The following is an 18,201-nucleotide window of genomic DNA, read 5'->3' as shown; positions in this document are numbered from 1 at the left end:
AAAAATAAACATGTATATGAGAGATTACTTATCTAGAATCAAGATATATCTGGAACCAAAATGCTTAGAAATTTAAAATTTAGTTGTAGAAATATTCCTTTCTCCGATTACAGATCAACTTAAAACTAGGTCGCGTTTATTAACTGAAATGTATTTTTACAAATTGTATCTCATCAGATTATTTTTTTGGCATGTTAAAAATTACCAGCAATTGATTTTATGAAAAACATCTACAAAAGACTGTGCAGGCCATGTGATGCGAGCGGGGAATAGCTAGTGTTCATATACTTGTAAATAAACTATTAATTAAGTAATCGGCAAAGTGCACAGAATGAAAGAAACCTTCGTCAATGTTAGCATTAGCGTAGTTCTCAGGGACCTCTTTATTGTAACAAATGCACTCACACGAATCTCAACTCAGGTCGCTTCATTCTTTTAGCAAAGGATTACGAGGCCGCTTCGACAAACAATCCATAGTGTGACTGGACGAGGTGAACTATGGCTTGTTGAATCGTTTATATTACAACTTTAGTGCAAGAATCGTTTCATCTGAAGACAGGAATGTGACGTGATTCAGTAATTAAATCTTATATTTATCACTTACTTGCAACGTGGAAGGTAGTCATACCGTCGCTTACTTATTGAATTTAATGTTGTCTATTGTATTTATTGAACTAGTAGTGGTTAGGCCACTTAGCGCGCAGAACGCTTGGCTCATAAGACTCGAGACGACCTTGTTAAGGTCGTCGGAAGACGTTGAATGTGAGCCACTTTAGAAATTTCTAGACCTTTGTCCAGCGGTCGTCATCTTACAGCTGAAATGGTCATGATGATTGTATTTATACTATTGAATTACTAACTTCTCACCACACTGTCCTTTCCAAGAATACTGCGTTCATTTATATTTTATTGATAGTTCACACAAATTAAAATAGCTTTCCTAAAAATAGTTCTGACCACAAGCTGTTGTTTCCACATGATATTTATCGAAATTAAGAGACAGGTCACAGACGGCTCGAGATTCGTTTTACATAATCCGCGGAAGTAACAGCGAACGAGTGCAATACCGCAATTGACCCGCTTCTGTTTCGCAGTACTGAGAAATTAGTTAAGAACGTTTTCTTAATGGCCATATGGTACTCGCGTAGCAACGATTAGATATGCAACGAGTTGCCACGTCCCGGCGCCGCATATGTTAATTTATGTTGATAGGTCAAGGTTTAATTGTAGCAGTACTCTATTGAGTTGCTGATTTTTCTTCTTCCGCTTCTCCTTATTCTAACGCTTTCCGAAGTGGTTAGTTTTAGCTACAAAACTTTTTCCCAATAATCCATAGCAACAGATCGAGCTGTGGTTTAGTGCTTTGAATAAGATTGCTAAACTTCGAGTTACAGCCCACGCCAATGTGTCCCCTCTAAGATGCCGATGAGCAACTTAAGAATTTGGGATACTCTGTGAAATAAATAATGTAACAGCCCATACTTAGTTTTTAAGGACAAATAGATTACTTACTAAAAACGAGGCATATTCCGGGCATTTTTAGCGCGCGGTTTTGTGAATATCAGTAAGACAAAATGTGACCTTGCGCCAAAACATAAATATTCTTTTGACAATCTCAAACAACACTCACTGCCGGTATTACGGCCAAAGTATTTTACTAATGGCTGTTTTTTGTTATTGACAAATTTCGAGTAGAGTTCTCAAGCAAGGTAAAGAGATACAAGGCTTTGAAATTCAACTCAATAGCCAATGGGTATTGCCGGTAGCACTATTATAATTATAATTCACTTATAGGTACATTCAATAAAAATATCTGAACAACTGTCACAGTGAACTGAATGAGCTTTAATAGCTTATGTAACCTTTAAATTAATAACGAAAAGGTCATACGTTATAATTGATGTACAAAAAAGGCTAAATGTAAACCACTATTAAGCTCTACTGAAAACGGTACGTAGAATCAAGTCATCCGTTTTTAAAGGATCGAATAAAAAACGTATAACACCCGTAACCTTCGCATTAACGTGAACGACGCATGAGTCAAGGTGTGAAGTCAGGAAGTCATGATCAGCGACTCGTCGACCTCAGTACACGATTTTTTATTATTACTACTTAATAGATATATCGTGAACTTAATTGATACTTGTGTTCAACATTCATATAACCACTAGCATAATTTATAGATTTGCATTATTATAAATTAAGAATTCATTAATTTGATCAAGCCACTTTAGCAAAGATTAATATTAAACAGTTATCGAATACTTTATTCGTGAAGTTCATAGTAAATAATAGCTCAAGCATGTGCAAGTTGAAGTGGAAGTGATCACGTCTCATAGTTCACCGAACTGATGGGTGCTGGAGGTTAAAGATTCTGGAGTAGGGATAGACCAAAAAGCACAGCGTAGAACGTTCACTGATAAAGCGGTTAGACTTTTTTAAAGTCGCCAGAAGACACAGGATGCCGACCGCTTCCAATCAATTCTTTTTAGAATCAACCAAGATCCCAATCATGAATAAAGCAAAATAGATTTAGTAAATAAGAAAAGATAATAAATACTTATAATGGTATAAGAATAAAGGTAGAAATCAAAATTATAACAAATATTAAAATGTAAATGTGACAACTGCGATAATGTAGCAAACTTTAGTCTATAAAAGAAGATAAGGGAAGGCAGGTGATGCACGGGAGACGATTTGAATGTGAAGAAAAATAGAGAATGTGAAGAACAGAAGAAGATTGTTGTATTAAATTGTGAAGGAAGAAAGGAAAAAATAAAAGAGTAACATGAAAAAATACTTTACCCGAGTTTTAACTTCCCTTGCCCCGTACATGGCAGGGGGAACGAGAATTCCTCAAAAAAGGGGCATAAATAAAAAAAGCTGATCCTTTTGAAAATCTATGATGACTATTATTGTAATGCTAATGATGATGACTATACAATAAGACTGTATAAAATTATAAAGCTAGATGTATACTAATAAAAGTTACGTTTTTTTTTATATCCGACTTTACTAGTTTTCTCATTTACTATTATATTATGGTTATGTTTATTTATATTTTAGGTACATCGAAGTTGGTGATGGAATATATTGTTAGTTAGTATTAATGTATGAAACACGTACTCTTAAGAATCACGTACACAAATCGTGACGTAGCTTTTTCTACGAAACCGTGCTGTGCAGGGGAATGACATGGATATGTGAAACAAGAGATCCGAGATTAGTGCAATACGAATATTGAATTTAAAAATACATTTTAACGTATATATATACAATATAGTAGAATAACGAACTTTTCATACGAAACACGTAAAATACGCGAATTGTTGCAAATTGTTAGTAAATATAAACAATAAGGGATTTGTCGAATAAAATGTTTTAATGAGTGATTATTTTTTAATAATTAAAACACTATGAATTTCAAAGGAAATTATATAAATTATCCTTAAGGAACTGTTTGTTTATTAAAAAAATTCATTAATACCTTGTACTTTACTTCCAGAGTGCCACATCACAGTCTAAACACGCAGCGCGATTCCTACGTCTCGCTATGGCCTCTATTATGGACATCCTCAAGATTAAGCCCTTCGTCGAGGTCTCTGTGGGTCAGTTGTTGTGGGGATACGAAGATCCACTTCTTAAACTCGCGAAAGATGTCGTGCCTAAGGAGCAAAAGTTACCTTACGAGGAATTTGGACTTTTCTATGGGGTAAGTTGTATTTAACTTTCATTTAAAGAAACCTTAACAAGGTGGACAGACATTATTAAGATCGTCGGAAAACACTGGATTAACAATCGAAACGGGAGGTCATTGTAAAGTAAAGCAGTGGACGTCCTATGGGAGAAATCATGATGATGAAATTTCATAAAAATAATTGTTTGAAATACATTAATAGTTATTACTTTTATTAAACGTCTTCACGCTATTTTCAGAAAAACGGTACGTCACCGGATATTGTGACCATGTTTTCGGGGGAAAAAGACATCGCCCATTATGGCATCTTTGACAGGTAAGAGATACGATATTCGTAAAGAATACTTCGCAATAAGTGTGTAATGAACTCCAAAACAGTCATAGTTACAAATTAAATATGAAAAAGCCGAGCCAACATTCTAAAAGAAGCAGCCCGACTACAGCTGCAGTTCAAATCGATATTAAGCCCTCTGGGACACCTTTGTATTAAAATATCTGTCTTTTTTTCATTACATTTATCTATTTTAAACACGTTAATGTAACTTTTTATAATTAACAACACCGATGTTTAACGGGATATAACAAATTAAATCTTGATTCAGCACAAGGCACAAGAGTGTAAACATACATGTAAGGAAAATTGTTACATTTGCTATTTCGAAGCGATCATTGTTTGCGTAATGAAGCTTACTTAGTTACAAGCGCAATGGCTCTATTGAAAACCTCGACTCTGGTCGTTACAAAGATTTTTCAACGCCATAGACAGACGTTGTAAACTTAGGTTGCTTAGACAGATGTTTCATGAGGTTCTAGAGAAGCCCTTGTGTCTAGTAAACCTAGCCTTTCTGAACTTTTGCCCAAGCGACGGCTATGTAAAGGCCTGAGTAGAGGCAACAATGAGAACACTCGAGCTTAGTTACAAAAAAAGTTATCGGTAGCATACAAGATGTTTCCAAAATATGTACAATAAAACATTTATTATGTCACAGAAAATTATTAAAAAAGAAAAATTATAAATCTTGAAAACCTTGCAGATCGCTTTGCAGATTGCAGATAGACCTACCTTGAAAGTTATTACAGATCTTATTAAACATAAGTGTTTATTGTGATAGCGTGACATAATATTTGTATAACAACCAGGTATAACATGAGAGAACGCCTCCCGCACTGGACGAACGACGAGTGTAACAGCATCGCCGGTTCCGACGGTTCAATCTTCCCCCCGCATATCACAAAGAACGACACTCTGATGGTCTACGACAAGGATCTTTGCAGACTGCTACCGTTGAGGTGAGTACATGATAAAAGCTTTCGCATTTTTTAAGAACTTTAGATATCTTAATCAATATAGATTTATTCACATTGTTTTCCGTTCTAATTAGTTTATAGTATACAAAAAGAGGACACTGCCAAAACAGCTCATTTCTATGGAAACTAGCATAAACTTAAAATAAAATTGTAATAGTTCAAAACGCGTCCCGAATAGAACAATAAACAGTCGGATATTTTGTAAAAACTTTCTCAGATTTTTTCATTATTACCATAGTAATCAATAATGATAAACTAGAGCTGTTATATCACTTAATCATTTTTTTAACTAGTAAGATATTTACTAGTTTTTGTATGATTATTATTAAAACTTATTTCATGATAATTCTGCGGCTTAATAAGGGAGTTTATATTATATTATTATTATAGTGAACTGCCTACAAAGGAGTTACTAATTGTATGCAAATTACAAAAGTACAACAAGCTTATCTTTATTTCTAGTGGTAACTTTAATAATTTCTTGATCATTCATATCCAGTAAAAAGCTCATAAATGCTACAGATACAACTGGCATTTTTGTTACAAGAAATTCCGTCTAAATGTCATATGGTTATAGTAAAACCAGGCTTATAAAACATACCAGCTTAAACAAAGTGCAGCGCCTATTTTGTATTTTAAAGATAGAAGTACTAATAATTACAGGTTAACCATTAAACATCCGATTTATCAAAGATAGAAAAGTATGTATAATGTAAATAAGTTTTATTAATAGAATTAGGAACGACACATGAATCGAACTAAAATTGATATTTAACAAACACATTGTCTTCGTACGGGCGCCATTAGTGCGAAAGTCATAATAAGGCACAAAGAACAATGGCCGGCTCATATAACACCGTGAGATTGTCATTACATAAATCTCCCCGCACGTAACCCCGCGCCACACACGAAGAACTAACGTTTTCACAGCGTCGGGCAAAAAGACGGATTCACTGTTCATGATTATATAGCTAGTTGGAGGAAGAAATACTATTGATTAACTACCAATACAATTCACATTCGATAATTATCTTCCATGTCCTACTTATTTTAATAAATTTAAGTTAAATGTACTTTCACTTAATTAGTTGTGCGCTTTGGGCACCCACGAGTGAGAGTCGCGTCCGCGTCGCCCATCTTCATCCAATATGTGTAAACTTAATGTATTATCATCCTTATATTTTTAAGCTCAAATTGAAAGATTTACCTCTTCCTTCTTAGTAACTACATTCTTCGTCATCACAGAGTTACCTAAGAGCCTCGATCTTAGAGTTTAGGCTAAGCTTATCTTTATCTCTTGCCACCGCAAACCTACTGAAGCTATAAATGCTTACTGGCAAACAGCATTTTTCAATGATAAACTTAAATTTCATTCTATCGCAGTATTATACAATTATTATTGTGTACAAATGTGAATATGCACTCCATTTTGTAGACTTTCTTACCATAACTGTATATATGCTCTTCATGTAGTAGATTTTATATAACAATAAATAATAACGAAGTGTTAATCAATGTTTCCAAATCTGATCGCGCATGCCTGTACCAACAGTTCAAAAGAAGAAACGTTCAGTTTTTTTTTTTATATTTCTGTTATATCGAAAAGAAGTTATAACATCTTTTGTGTACAAAACTTAGTTTAGTTACTTTTATAAATTGTATTCGGATTAGCTTAACATTAGCTACTGATTTCGCAACCTATTTTCTCGGGGTTTCTACATTTTGTTAATTTCATATCAATTTTGTATTGTACAATTTAATGGAAAGTTTAAGTAATTACCTAAAACATAATTACATATTCTTATTGAAAACATTTTTATTTATAAAACAATACAAATATTTTATAACTTTTGGATGCTGGAGTTTTAATATTTCGGATTAAAAATGAAAAAAAAAATATCGTAGGTATAACTTTGTAGATTTTTACTTAACAACTTTAAATGTTTAGGTCGATAAATATAGACAAAGCTCACTCAAAACAATAATACCGTCGCTTAAAGCGTCGTGAGTCAGGCTACAGGGCTACAACACACTATCGTTTCATAACCACAACAATGGTTTCTCAGGCCCATTGTACGCTAATGCCCTTATCCGCTTACAACTGTTTATTACTACTGCGTACTGGGTACGTAGTCTCGTTTCAAATATCATTCGTATTGCAATATTACGAATTTAATTTTCACACGCAAGTAGTGGTTGACTGTATATTTCCCCGAAGTAAACTATGGATTAGTTACTTAGATATCAAGTGATGTGTTGTTAGTTTACCGAATAGATACAGATGAATCAGAAACGCTGTAATTAATGATTATAAGAATCAAATAAAAATAGAGGGGCAGTATCCAGCAGAGGTATTAGTAATACAGTCGTTATTTAAAGAATATCGCATTATTATTACATAACACATGTAATTCAACTATAGTGTACCTTTTGGTATTAGATCCGATGATCCGACGAGCCCAGCAGTAGATACTAGAGACTTGCGATTGTAGGTCGCGGGTTCTATTCCCGGGATACAATATTATATAATTAACAAGTTGTGCATTAATTATATAGGATTGCCACCGCTCACAAACATATTTCCAGAGGATGGGCAGCAGCGTCCTCTGCATACAATAATAACACACTGCGATCGCCAGTCCGATATCTTTGGGAGAGGCCTGTGCTTTGCAGTGGTCGTCTATGGTCTGAAACGACGAAGGTTTTTTGTAATTACATAAATATATAACGTATAAACGTTAACCTGTTAAATATTGTGAGGTGTAATACCAAAATAAATCGGCTAATGTTCTATTAAATCGAAAAAACTCAAAGTTCAATCAAAAAGCAGTAATTAATTACTATTTAATATAGAATATTTTTAAGTGATAATACATGTTGTGAGTAAATTGATTTAGCTGCTGTAATAAGGAAGTTTATAAAATTGATCACAAAAAATGACCTTGATGTGGGCTTTTATCAAATAAAAGCCGGTTAGCAATCCCCGTAGCTTTAAGTTGCAGCATGGCATTATAGATGCATATACTTAACTTGATTCTAGTTTCTTTTTTGGCACGTCTAGCATTTTCCTTGACGCAGACAAGTGATCTTTGTAAATATTCCAAAGTGCAAAATAAGAATTATTGATGAGGTGCTGAATTGTCTGACTTATGAAGGTTATAATTGATGCACCATCTGAATTTTATAGGGTTTAAACTTTTATCTTTATTATTAACGGTGTAATGATGATATATGTCCGTTTCAAATACTCGTGTTATAATAATTTTTCTTGTATTGATAAGACAAAAACTCAGAAAAAAATTAGTCCACTATCATTACCAACTCATGGATATATACAACACTGGTGTACATATACAGATTGATTGGTAATAGGTTTAGAAGCTTTAAAAGGTGAATTTACATCTCATTTTCTGTCAATTAATGTACATTTTTCAAAATTCGGTACACTACATTTTAAATAATTATTTTTTAACTATCTGCCCTAGCAGGCTTTGTACCACCAGAAGCTGTTGGTCAGTCAGATTTTCGAATGAAAAATTAATTACTACTTTACAGAGTGATTAGAAATAGGTGTAAAAACTTTGAAGCTTTTTGCTGACAAATGAGCTATGCGTTCACCTTTTTAATACTGTATAGAACTCTTTAATAATTATAAATTTATGTTAAATAGAAAATTGTGAAAATCACAATCTTGCAGGTTTTTGGAAGAAGTAGAATCGAGCGCGGGGGTACAAGGCTACCGCTTCACACCCCCAGAGGACGTGTTCGCAGCGGACGAGCACAACAAGTGCTTCTGTCCTGCCGGCCCGCCCTGCGCCCCCAACGGACTCTTCAACGTGTCGCTGTGCCAATATGGTTAGTAACTACAAAATAAACGTTCTTAATCCTATCGTACACAAACGTTTTTCGCCGAGAAAATCGATGGTTAATTCGCCGTATCTTGTAAGCACGGTTACCGGTATTGTATGGACCACTAAGAGAGCATGTCGACAAAAATAAACGGCGAAACACGATGCCGCATACTCCGTGTTGGCCTCTCGACGAGCCACGTCTCTTTCTCTTTTATATTTATACATTAATTTTCTGTATGTTAGTATTTGTTTCTAATTTTAAAATTTTCGAAAAATAATATTACATTAACTTAATACTGCATGTTTCTAAAATATTTTAGTTAAATAAAACATCAACCCTGCTTGATGTCTAAAGACGAACAAAAATGCTATATTTTTTTGTTATTAAAAAAATAATTTTCCCCTTAGCATTTACGTCATCATTTCTATCGTTCTAACGTCCACTACGGGACATAGGCTTTATTCAGGATCTTCCGTCGATCATGAGATGCTTGGTGGAAGAGGTATAGACCTCAGCTACTCTGTTGTCAAGGAAGCTCGAAGGCTTCCAGATACCTTAGCTCGGGCCATATCGTTCATTTCATTACATTACAAGGCCGCTACGTTCCTGGGCCGCTCAGACGAACGCTCCATGAAGTAACTGGACACTAAAACTCTCGAAAGGAAATCGGTTTTGATTCAAAATTTGTTTTTATTAAATGCAGTAAGTTCTGAACATCATTCCAACAATTAGCGAATTATTTTTGTTTTAGATTCGCCCATTATGCTGTCCTTCCCCCACTTCTACTTAGCGGACGAAAACCTCCGGGAGGCGGTAGAGGGTATCTCGCCCCCTGTACCCGAGAAACATCGCCTTTTTATCGACGTGCAACCGGTATAACTTTCAATTAACCTTTTACGACGATTACTGAGAATCCTGTGAAGAAATAATTAAAGTAGGTTAGGTTGATGGAATAAATTCTTTAACACTTTTTTCAACTCATAGACGACCACTGCAAGACATTGGCTTCGCCAAAGATATCTATGAAGAGATTTACCATTATCCCCTCGCTTGGCTGGTTGGCGATCACAGTGTGGTATTATCGTATGCAGATAATACTACAACCCATCCTTTGGAAACTTTCTATGAGTAGTAGTAATCTGATATAATTAAAGCACAAAATGTGAATTATATAAGATTGTATCCCAGAAATCAAACATGTGACCTGCGATCGCAGGTCTCAACTCTCTACTGCTACCACTGCTCAGTATCATTATAAGTATTATTGGAACGATTCAAAAAGAAGATAAAGATGTGCACCAATATACAAAAGTCTCTGTCACAATAATTTAATGGCTTCCGATACAACAAAGGCATATTAAAATTATTTAATAGTTCGTTATAATAACGTTCATAATACAGATTAGTAATATAAATTCTTAAGGTTACCTATACAAATAGTGATTAAATTAATTACAAATCCAAATAATTAATTTATTTTCCGTTTCTGGTTTTATAACTGCCGCTCTAAAATATTTTCCACTTTAAGGTTTTTCTTACTTACGAGGGTCAAACTGAAAGTTCTTAGAAAATCAAAAACTAAGCATTCTAGCAAGTTATTAGTTTTATTATAACTTTTCAAAATAGCGTCCATTTACATCAATACATCGCTGCATTCGATGGAACCATTGAGAAAAGCACCTTGCCCACTCGGCCTTAGGGGTCTCTTCGACGGCGTTTTGAAACGCAGCCACTGCTTCTTCGGCGTCCATAAAATGTTTTCCTCGAAGTTTTTCTTTTATTTTCGAGAATAAATAAAAATCGCAGGGTGCGAGGTCGGGGCTATACGGCGGGTGACCCAGTAATTCCACGTCTGAGGTCGCCAAATAGTCGATCGTTTGCCTGGCGGTGTGCGACGAGGCATTGTCGTGATGAAGGAAGATCCTGCTGCGAGGTCGTTTCTCTCGAACTTTTTCCAAGACAAGTGGCAAACAGTTGTTAGTGTACCACTCTGCATTAACCGTTTTCTGATCCTCTAAGACAACTGTCGCGTAATGACCTGTCTTTCCGAAGAAAGAGGCCACCATCTTTTTTCCAACACTTCGACCTCTCTTCACTTTAGTTGGTAACTCTTCGGAAGGAAACACCCACTGAGCAGACTGTCTTTTGGTTTCCGGATCATAACAGTAAATCCAGCTTTCGTCACCCGTTAGTATGTCGAACACAGCATTTGAGTCACCTCCGTTAAATTTTTGGATCATTTCTCGGCACCAATCAACACGGCGGAGTTTTTGCCTGGTTTTTGCCTGGAGCCTCGGTCAAATTATGCGGTATCCAGCGGGCACAAAGCTTCCTGACCGCTAAATGTTCATGGAGGATTTTGTGCACTTGACTCATACCTATGCCTAGACTTGTCCGAATCTGCTGATAGGTCACTCTTTTGTCAGTCTCTATCATACGCCGCACAACACTGATATTGTCTTCAGTCGTCGCTGTAGAAGGCCGTCCCTCACGCAAATCATCGGTGAGATTAGTTCGACCACGTTTGAATTCATTAAACCAGTTGTAAACTGTGGCACGAGATGGGGCTTCATCGTGAAAAGCCAATCGAAGTCTATCATAACTTTCTTGTTGACTTATATGACATCGAAAGTCATAAAAAATCATTGCACGAAAATTTTCTCGGCTTAAATTCATTCTGACGTGCACTGACAATTTTCAATTTGCCGCCAAATCGTAAAACTAATGACAAATGAATGAAATGTATACTCAATATTATTGGTAAAGAGTTCTATTTTCAAAATTTAAACTTATTTTTTTAATATAATGCTTTTAAATTGCCAGTTCTAAAAACTTTCAGTTTGGCCCTCGTACTACTGGAATGTTTGTTTTGTTCTAGAATTTTTTTTTTATTCTTGTCTGCGTCTTCTAATTTACTACCAAAATAGAAACCTTTTGTTAGCCTTATTATATGAGTGGGATTCTTCCTAGGGCCGGTAAGTCTGAGGTGGCAGTAACAACTTTAAGTCGGAAGTAGAAGTGTGTGACATTTTTATTTCTATGGAATTCCCCCTTTCGATGCGCCGCTGATAATGACTTAATGTTGCTGCTATAATACGGAAGTAAATAAAGGATTATATTTCTGTGGAATTCCCCTTTTCGATGCTCTGCTGAAGATGACGTAATGTTGCACCTACATATGTTTAAATATTCACATAATAAGTTATCAAATTTTGATCATTGTTGGTTGCAAAATGAAATAAATACAAAGGAATATGAGAGAGAAAAGGGGCGTCACAAGCGTGTGTCAAATGATATTATCACAGTCTTTGGGAATGTAATAATATTTTTTTTTTAATTAATGATGCATCTTTTGACCTCGATTGAATGTAAGCTAAAGTATTTATAATATTTGATTTAACACAAGATAATAAAACGGGAATGATTATTAATTTAACAGGAAATGGGAATCGCTATGCGGGCTCGCGCGAGGATCCAGATCAATCTTGCCGTATCTCAGGTTGTGGACATCAAGCAAGTAGCCAACTTCCCAGACATTGTCTTCCCCATACTCTGGTTCGAGGAGGTAAGCAAAGCATTAAGTTTTTACAACTCTTTTTACTTTAAATTAAAATATCAGCCTCTTACAGGTCGCTGCTTATATAAGTACGAAAGTTGAAAAGTTACCAAAATAAATAAATGAGACCAGAGGTTTATACATATATAATTTTAACGTATATGTATATATAAATATACATATATGTTATATTGTCCATCTTATCTATTGCGGCGTCTGAATTATTCAAAATATGTCTAATGCTTTCAGTGCCAGCATTTGACTAGGCATATCGAGTCGAAGATTAGACTTACGGCAAAAATCGGTTGAGGGGCAGAATGTAAAGCGTAGTTTTTATCGTATATTGCATCAAAAGATTTGTATATACATAGAGTAGTTATAACTGATAGCGTTTATAAAAGATAAAATACTCACACAATTTCTCTATATATTTGACACTTCCATACTCATCACCGGGTTAATTTTTAAAGTTGTTCTTAATACGATGATTTGGAAATATAGCAAAAACATATTAGACACAAGAACCAAAAAATAAAAGTAATGGTTGTTACAACGCTATAGTTATATTATTAAGTAAAATCGTTTATACTCTCCGAAAATTAAGGTGCATCTGACGGCATGATTTACAAAACCGAACCATGGCATACATTTAACTCTTGTTCAATGTGCCATATCACATGACAGGTACTATACAATCTTATTTCTCAATATTTTATAAAGCAAAGGCTCAGATAGATATTGAAATGGTCAACGTGTTCAACTGATGACGGTACTGTGATGTTAAACTATTGTTCAGGGTATCAACGAGCTTCCTGATCAAGTATCATCACTGCTACGGTTGGCCACCAAGGTGCCGCCCATCGCCCGTTCTGCTCTCGGATGGGGGCTATCTGCGCTTGGCGTGCTACTCATCCTTTTAGCCGTCACCTGCCTCATCAGGTAACGAAGCTCTGCACTCATACCAAAGTTTTCGTCAGGTAATAAAAATATTATAAACGGCTGATAAACGCCCACTGCAAGAGGGATCCCAAAAGATTCCCGCGACGACCGGTCTGGCGCTACAAGCATCCAGCGACATTGACTGTGTCATTAGTCCACCTAGTGGGCGGCCTACTTCTGACACGTTTACCGGCTCGTGACCTTCAATCGAGGAGAACCTTTCGTCCTCAAAAACGGTTGGATGCACAAGTGATGTACCTCACCCACCGCCTCTTCAGACGAGCAATTCTTCGAGCAACTCAAAAGAAATATTTTTAAATAGATCACTGTATTGGGTATGAGGATAAATAGCGTTCCGGCCTGATGGTGTCTCCGGTTATGCCTAAATCTTAGACCTCATTGCGTTAGAGAACCTATTTACTAGGTCTTGTTATGAATGGCGAAAGATAGTTCAGTTTCTTATATTATAGAACAAAAAAAGCCAACAACTTAGAGGTTCTCTCTGCGATTCCCGCCCTATACCTTAGTTTTGGGTCAGATAAATAAGCTATTTGAACTATATATCTTTATAAAGAAAAAAAAATTATAATCATACACTATAGGCCATAGACCTCACAAATAGATTTCCTATAAGAACGATTGAAACATATGTGACACTCGAATTATGAATTAAGAGGTTTATAGGGAACCTTGTATCAATTGATCCAATACTTTTAAGCAATTGTTGACGGCGGACCTTATCAATATCGCTAATGTGTGTGCCAATTAAATACCTTAGGCATACGAGTATATTGATGAAATTATACCCTTAGATTATTAAAATAATTAATAGTTAATTGCGTTGCATTTTATTTAATGGACAACACGATTTTTTATCGACAAAATACCGAACTATGTTCCACGGGGTTCTGTACTAGAACCTTTTTTGAATTTATTACACTCACTTATCTGAATTTGATGATTCGCTTAAGTTATTAGTACATTATATATATGTGTATTAAATAAGACCTCTAATTGTAATTCTACACTGTACTTAGTATTTCATTTATTAAAATTAAAATTAGGTTATAAATTAACACATTCCCGTCCATAGATCATCACATAGACAAAGCACGCTGAGGCTGGAGGGGCACGCGGTGGCGAAAGCACCGCCAGCAAAGGCGCCGGGCAAAGAGAACGGCTACGAGCTGAACAACAGAAGATAACTGGCACATCACTCTTTAACCAAATCACAACTTTTTCACACAACTGTCTTGAGACTGATAATCACAAAAATGTTTTAACGCGCTAACTACATACTCTACCAACGAAGCCACAGCAACCGTTATCCATATTCAATATTGTTAACGAAATTTAAACATGTGTAATATGACAGTGGAAAGTTTATTGAATGACATTTACAGAAGCCCTTGCTCATGAATTTGACAAGTCTTAAGACAGTTATTTCATCATATTACACTAAATAATTTATAAAAAGAACGATTTATTATTTGTTTTTGATAATTAAATTTGACAGCATCGCATAAAGTTAAAAAAAAAGCTTTTGCCTTTTCGGGTTTCGTTTTGTACGTCGTTGACATTTATTAAAACTGTGCATCTTTGTCACTTGACGCATCTGTATCAAAACACAATAAAATGCGGCTCAATCGGTAATTAATGTGATGGTATTTGTCTATCCGCGCACAGTTCTAAAATTGACTTTGTCAAATATGACAGTTGAGTAGGTATCTGTATAGCCGTATTTATCATGGACTGACTATAGCCACAATTGCTATTAACGCGTTGGCTAATCTGCGGTATCGTAGTTAGCAGTTTGGGATTAAACAGTTAAGTAATCTTTAGCATTTTTTATTCGTGTAGGTAACACATTATGATTGTACGTTTATTCCTTTTTATTTTTAGTCTCTTACATCGACGAATGTGATAATTTAATATTCCCGTAATAGATATTTTTAAATTGAACAAATTGTATAATTGAAATATTGTCAGCGTCAACGATGTTTTTGACATTTAAATTTATCCGCCGCGATTTTATCATAAATTATTACATTTTCCAAGCGTCTAAAACGTACGAAAATGGTCGCTGGCGGCATAGCATGAAAATGGACTTACTGTAAATATTATGATAATAGAGAAAACTGATTTAGCGGAGCTGCCAATAACGAAATTACCACCAACATGGGAATTTGTCCTCAGGTAGTCATAAGTACGGTATCCTGGGCCGAATGTATGAGTAGCGTAGATATAAAGAAATCTGGATATTCAAGCCCTATTCACGCCGCTCATTCCATAAACCACGACTTGATTTTAAACGAGAAAGTTGTTGAAATTATACATTTAGTAAATCGCATTACCGATAGCTACTAGTCTAATAGGGGGTCCGTCCTTGTATGTTAAGAATATACAATTAACTCTTCCATTTTACCAATTTACTATTTTCATAGTCTTAAATCTATCGCGGATTGGTTAGCTTATAAGTTAGTCATATATAATATAAAAGTTTGTACGAGTTTATATGGCGCATTACCATAATGCCAAAAATGTTTAAGAATGAGAATTTTCAATACGCATCATGTTTAGTATTGCTTCAATGAATCTCATAATCCGCACGAAATAAAGACACTATATTTTTGTTCGTTTTTGTTTTATAGTTTTTTACTTGACATACAATTTACTTTAGATAATTTGTTTAAACTTTTCATTTATATAATTCGTTGCCGGGCAAATTATAAATATTTGTTCTTAATCAAGCAAGCAAATTATTTGTTGTGACTATTTTTGAACGAATTTTTTGACGACAACACTTACATATCAAGCCAAAAAGGCGAATATCGTTTGGCTACAAATTATTTGCCTACATGTTAAGTGTTGCCAATATGACTATTGCTCAAATTCTGTACTTATTGTCTAATAAATTGTTTAATGAGTGTAAATGTTAAAATTATGCATTAATGTAAATAAAGAAATAAAGGTGTAAGATATATAACTGTTCATTTTATTTCGTTGCCTAAAATTCCAACTAATGAATCAGTGTAATGCCTTATTTTCTACTCTTCCTAACTAAAACCCGTGTTTTATTACATTAGTCAAGGTCACTGGTCACTGTTTTTATACACCGTAAACTTGTTGGTAATGAAGCTGCTTGTTGCAGAAGAAAGACATGGAAAGAAAAAGAAAGTTCTTCATGTCTAATTGAGGGAATATCAGCAACGCACCACCTCGAGACGTCGTATTCTCTACGACTCCCATGACTATCGCGGTAGCTTCAGTCATAAGAGAAAAATAGAACAGGCCATCTTCCACCGTCGCTGAATCTGTTAATAGATTTGTAATTCTTGGAATTTCAGTTTTTTTTTTTCGTAATGAGCATTAACACTGTCTCTTAACTTTTTGTAGTCTACGGTATATTTTATAAAAAAAAATTGAAATTTTGTACAAATTTTAATTACTGGAAGCAAAAATTAGTGCTAAAACATGAAGATCATTGTCGCAATCCAATTTCTGACAAATGTTTCATTTACATAAAAAAATAAACCAAATAAAACACCCAAATATTTTTGCTTTCGTCGAAGTAAACACAACTGGTTTTTATTAAGATTTATATTAAAAATCTAACTTAGCTTATTTTGCAACAAGAGACAGAGTGTTAACCAAAAAACTACTTTGTCGTGTCCAATGACTAACTCTATACCTATTGACTATCATTTAACATTGTGCCGGTTAAAACTTGAATAGGCGTTGAATGCAGAACATTTTGTTAGGTCCATGATGAGATTGTTGCCAATAATTGCGTTCATTATTCTTCAGTTCTGTTGTAGATAATGGTTTGCTCATCTTTAAAAATTATTTAATATTATGGGTGTGTTCCTTGTGGGTGCCCTTCCGTGACATTGAATGATTATCGGACTTCATTCAAACAAAAATACATTACATGTAGGAGAGAAGTTAATGGAAGAATTATTTGGATAATGATTTAGCAAAACAAAACCATGGAATTACATTAAATCCTATAAATATTTTAAATAAAAAGCCTTTGTAAATTGACGGAAGATTCGAAAGCAATTCGAAGAAGGTCGAGCGTGTATTTACCTCCAGAATAGCGAGTGGACTGGCGAGCCGGCGACGGGACGCAGGCATCACACGCTTCTATTGGTTTTACCTCATATGGTCACGCTTTGGAATGAACGCATCAAACGCGTCATGCGTACATGCACCACACAGTTTTGTATAAGAATCTAACCTGGGTTTGTTTAAAACATTGGTCGGATAAGACTGAATAATCATTCAGGTGAAAAATATTGTGCCTAGTGGTATAATTTTAACTTTATATAAGCTTCTAATGTATAAGAAAGGTTTAAATTATAAAAAATAAAGTAATAAACAAGTAAAAAAAGAAAGTCTGGCGAATGATAGATGAAGCATGATAAGATAATGTAAGAAATGTAAATGTAATGAAAGTAGCAGAATTACAATAAATAATAAAATAAAAAAAATATTTATAAAAAGCCTAAGGTCCTGTCCAAAAACAAAATAAAGGGAACGAGAGGCCCTCAAAACGTGGGCCATAAAAAAACAGGATTTTTCATTAGAATTTTTATGTTGACATTATTTTGACTAACACACCTATCCCCCGATTTGCACAGTACATGTTTACATGATTTTCGAAATAAGTTGTTTTTGGTTTTTATCGCACTCTAATAAATGCTGCTGTGATTGAACACGTCTGTGTACACATTTCACGGGGAATCCCGAGCTTATGTGCTGTCTTGGCTCAATATGAAGAAGTTTACAAAGATTTTACAAAAAATTCGAAGCAACTGTTAATAACCGATTTTATTACCATCTCTCA

General features: G+C 34.8%; 1 protein-coding gene across 1 annotated transcript in view; it reads left to right on the top strand.

The window, feature by feature from the left end:
• emp (epithelial membrane protein) overlaps window positions 1–16,322 on the top strand; it is a 45,139-nt gene extending 28,817 nt beyond the window's left edge. Inside the window, exons 5-12 of the mRNA XM_068765822.1 lie at window positions 3,506–3,712; window positions 3,937–4,013; window positions 4,838–4,987; window positions 8,703–8,860; window positions 9,609–9,730; window positions 12,297–12,422; window positions 13,210–13,352; window positions 14,446–16,322. Coding sequence (XP_068621923.1) covers window positions 3,506–3,712; window positions 3,937–4,013; window positions 4,838–4,987; window positions 8,703–8,860; window positions 9,609–9,730; window positions 12,297–12,422; window positions 13,210–13,352; window positions 14,446–14,557 — 1,095 coding nt within the window. The 3' untranslated portion in view covers window positions 14,558–16,322. The remainder of the gene's footprint in view (window positions 1–3,505; window positions 3,713–3,936; window positions 4,014–4,837; window positions 4,988–8,702; window positions 8,861–9,608; window positions 9,731–12,296; window positions 12,423–13,209; window positions 13,353–14,445) is intronic.
• Window positions 16,323–18,201: the final 1,879 nt, after the last annotated feature.

The sequence above is a fragment of the Battus philenor genome, unplaced genomic scaffold, assembly GCF_028537555.1.
Source record: "Battus philenor isolate CCGP_79_NKW_IND1 unplaced genomic scaffold, ilBatPhil1.0.hap1 SCAF_20, whole genome shotgun sequence".
Lineage (NCBI taxonomy): Eukaryota > Metazoa > Arthropoda > Insecta > Lepidoptera > Papilionidae > Battus > Battus philenor.
This window is presented reverse-complemented; position numbering and strand designations above follow the sequence as displayed.